Source organism: Mesitornis unicolor, unplaced genomic scaffold (genome assembly GCF_000695765.1).
Source record: "Mesitornis unicolor isolate BGI_N332 unplaced genomic scaffold, ASM69576v1 scaffold17052, whole genome shotgun sequence".
NCBI classification, from domain to species: Eukaryota; Metazoa; Chordata; class Aves; order Mesitornithiformes; family Mesitornithidae; genus Mesitornis; species Mesitornis unicolor.
This window is the reverse complement of record NW_010167297.1, coordinates 1-2,279: the sequence shown is the minus strand read 5'-3', so window position 1 is coordinate 2,279 and position 2,279 is coordinate 1. Positions and strand designations below refer to the sequence as shown.

At 59.3% G+C, this 2,279-nt stretch overlaps 1 protein-coding gene across 1 annotated transcript in view; it reads right to left on the bottom strand.

Moving 5' to 3' along the window:
- Nucleotides 1-2,180, bottom strand: part of MDFI (MyoD family inhibitor) — a gene marked incomplete at its 5' end in the record, with an annotated part of 4,000 nt that extends 1,820 nt beyond the window's left edge. The window contains 1 exon segment of the mRNA XM_010178652.1: nucleotides 2,160-2,180. Within this exon segment, the coding sequence (XP_010176954.1) occupies nucleotides 2,160-2,180 (21 nt within the window).
- Nucleotides 2,181-2,279: the final 99 nt, after the last annotated feature.

Here is a 2,279-nt window from a genome sequence, read left to right as displayed (position 1 = left end):
GAAGGTGCCCCAGACGGTCCCTGTCCTGTCCCCGCCCTCGCCAGCGAAAATAAAATAGATGGAGGTTAAATATAAAAACCCAAAAGTGCACGGACACAGAGCCCAGCTGGGTTCAGACAGCGGAGGAAGGTTTAACTGGGCATTTTGGGCGCCTTTGAAGCACACTGGGAACTTGAAATAACTGGGGATGAAGGGGCTGGAAGCAGGAGGGGAGGGAGAAGGGCAGAAAGGAGAACTGGAAAACAGGTCTTGGGCAAAATGGGATGTGCCCACTCTGCAGCATCGAGTGCTGGGCTTCTCCGGGGGTTTGCAGCACTGTGCTCGCTTTGGCTTTCTCCATTTCGCTGCATTCCTCAGATTAAACTGTTTGTAAATCAAAATCACGCCCTGGCTCCAGTGAATGGCAGCGAAAGGCAGCCAGTAATCCCCCCTCTCAGTCAGGAAAAATAGCTTCCATTTTTTAGGAGAGCCTTCAACTCACAGGAGCCCAAAGCTCTTCCAAAAGGGACCTCTTCAACCCGGGGCTTAGGTGGAGTGGGGTATAACACTCCCCAATAACATGGGGGGTCAGGGCAGGAGTGGGGGGCGTCCAGCCCATCCGATGGCCCCCACCACATCCACCCATCAGCGCCAGGGTGGGACACCAGAGATTTGGGGGAAAGCGACTGCCTTTGGCTCTTAAATAGCCAAAAACTTTCTGGACATTCACTTTGTGTGGAGCTGATGCTCCCTGGCATGGCCGCGGGTGCTGAGCACTCGATTTTCCCCATGGCAGCATCACCGGGGCTCGATGGACACGTACCCGGACCACAGTGGTCCTCACCCCACTGTGACCCCCTCCAGCCATTGGTTTTGCTGGGCTTGGCCAAACGGGCACATTGGGGCCATCTGAGCGGAGTTGGCTGCCGAAACTCAACACCCAGAGCCCCAAACCCTCAACCCCCACTTTGGTTGCTCCCAAACTGCCAGAAGCCTGACTTATTTATTTAAGAATAAGTCAGAAGACTGACTTATTTAATTCCCATGTGGGAACTGTGCCCCCTGGGTGTCACTGAAGGGGGAATTTGCCCCACCACAAGCAATGGTGCTCCCCTATACTGGGTGCAAAGCAAGGGATGCTGGAGGAGATGCTCCGCCAGGAGCTGATCCTCATTTCCCAGGAAGGAGAGGGGAAGGAGAGGGATTCCCAGCACCCAGCACCCAGCAGAGCCTGGATGAGGCCCTGGGGCCATTGAGACGGCTGCTCCAGGGGGGGGGGCTGGGGAGGGGGCTGCGGGGCCGCACCGTGAGGGTGCAGCAGGCTGCGGCGTGACTCAGAGGTGCAGAATGTCTGTGGGCAGCCGGCCCAGCTCCCAGATGCTCCGCAAGGGCTCGAGCTCTGGTTGAGACAACGTGCGCTCTCCTTGCTCCACGTATGCTGTCAGGAGTGCCTGCATTTTGCCGTTCCCCCTCCCTTTCCCACCCCTCCTGCCCGCTCTTCGGCGTTTGCAGGCTCGTTCCCACCCTCCGTCTCCCCGCTGGGAAGCATCCATCCGCCTTACAACCCTTGGAAGGGAACACTGCGCGCTCGCATCCAACAAAAGGGGAATGGCTGCGTGCGTGTGGGGCAGCCTGGGAGCAACACCCTTGGATCCAGGCTGAGGGGCCAGGGAAAGGATGGATGGGGTGACCCCCAGCCCCCTCATCTCCCACATCTGCCGGTTCTGCTCTCCCAGCCCCGCAATGGAGCAAGGGCTCCCTGGTCCCCACCTCTGCTCTCTCCTGCTGCGGCTTTGGGGGATGCTCCATCCCAGCAGGACCCCAGGGACTGGTACCTCTTCCCACCACAGCATCCCAGCAGGACCTCAGGACCCCAGTATGAGCGGGAGCTCCTCCAGCCCCCTGCCCTCCGTCCCCTTTACCTCCAGCCCGTCCCAAGGACGAGGGCAGTGAGAGGCATCGCAGCGCTGCTGGATGCCGCCCTTGACTTTTCCCGGCTCCCGGTGACTCACGCTCAGTTAAAGCTTTGATGTGGGGAAGAGCAGAGCGAGGAGACAGCTTCCCACCACGCCTGCCCGCCTTTGTAACGAGCCCTCTTACTGATTAGATGGCAGCAGCCCAAAGCACGGCCCCCATCGGTGTCCAGCGCCGCACGTGTTGCCCTACAGAGAAATACTCACATGTCACAGCTTCAGGAGCACCTGCGGGCTCAGGATGGGGACCCTTTGTCACGACTTTTTGGGACTCAGCATCTTCCAGGGGTTTCTCCTTCCTCGGTGCTGTGGCGCCGGCATTGGGGC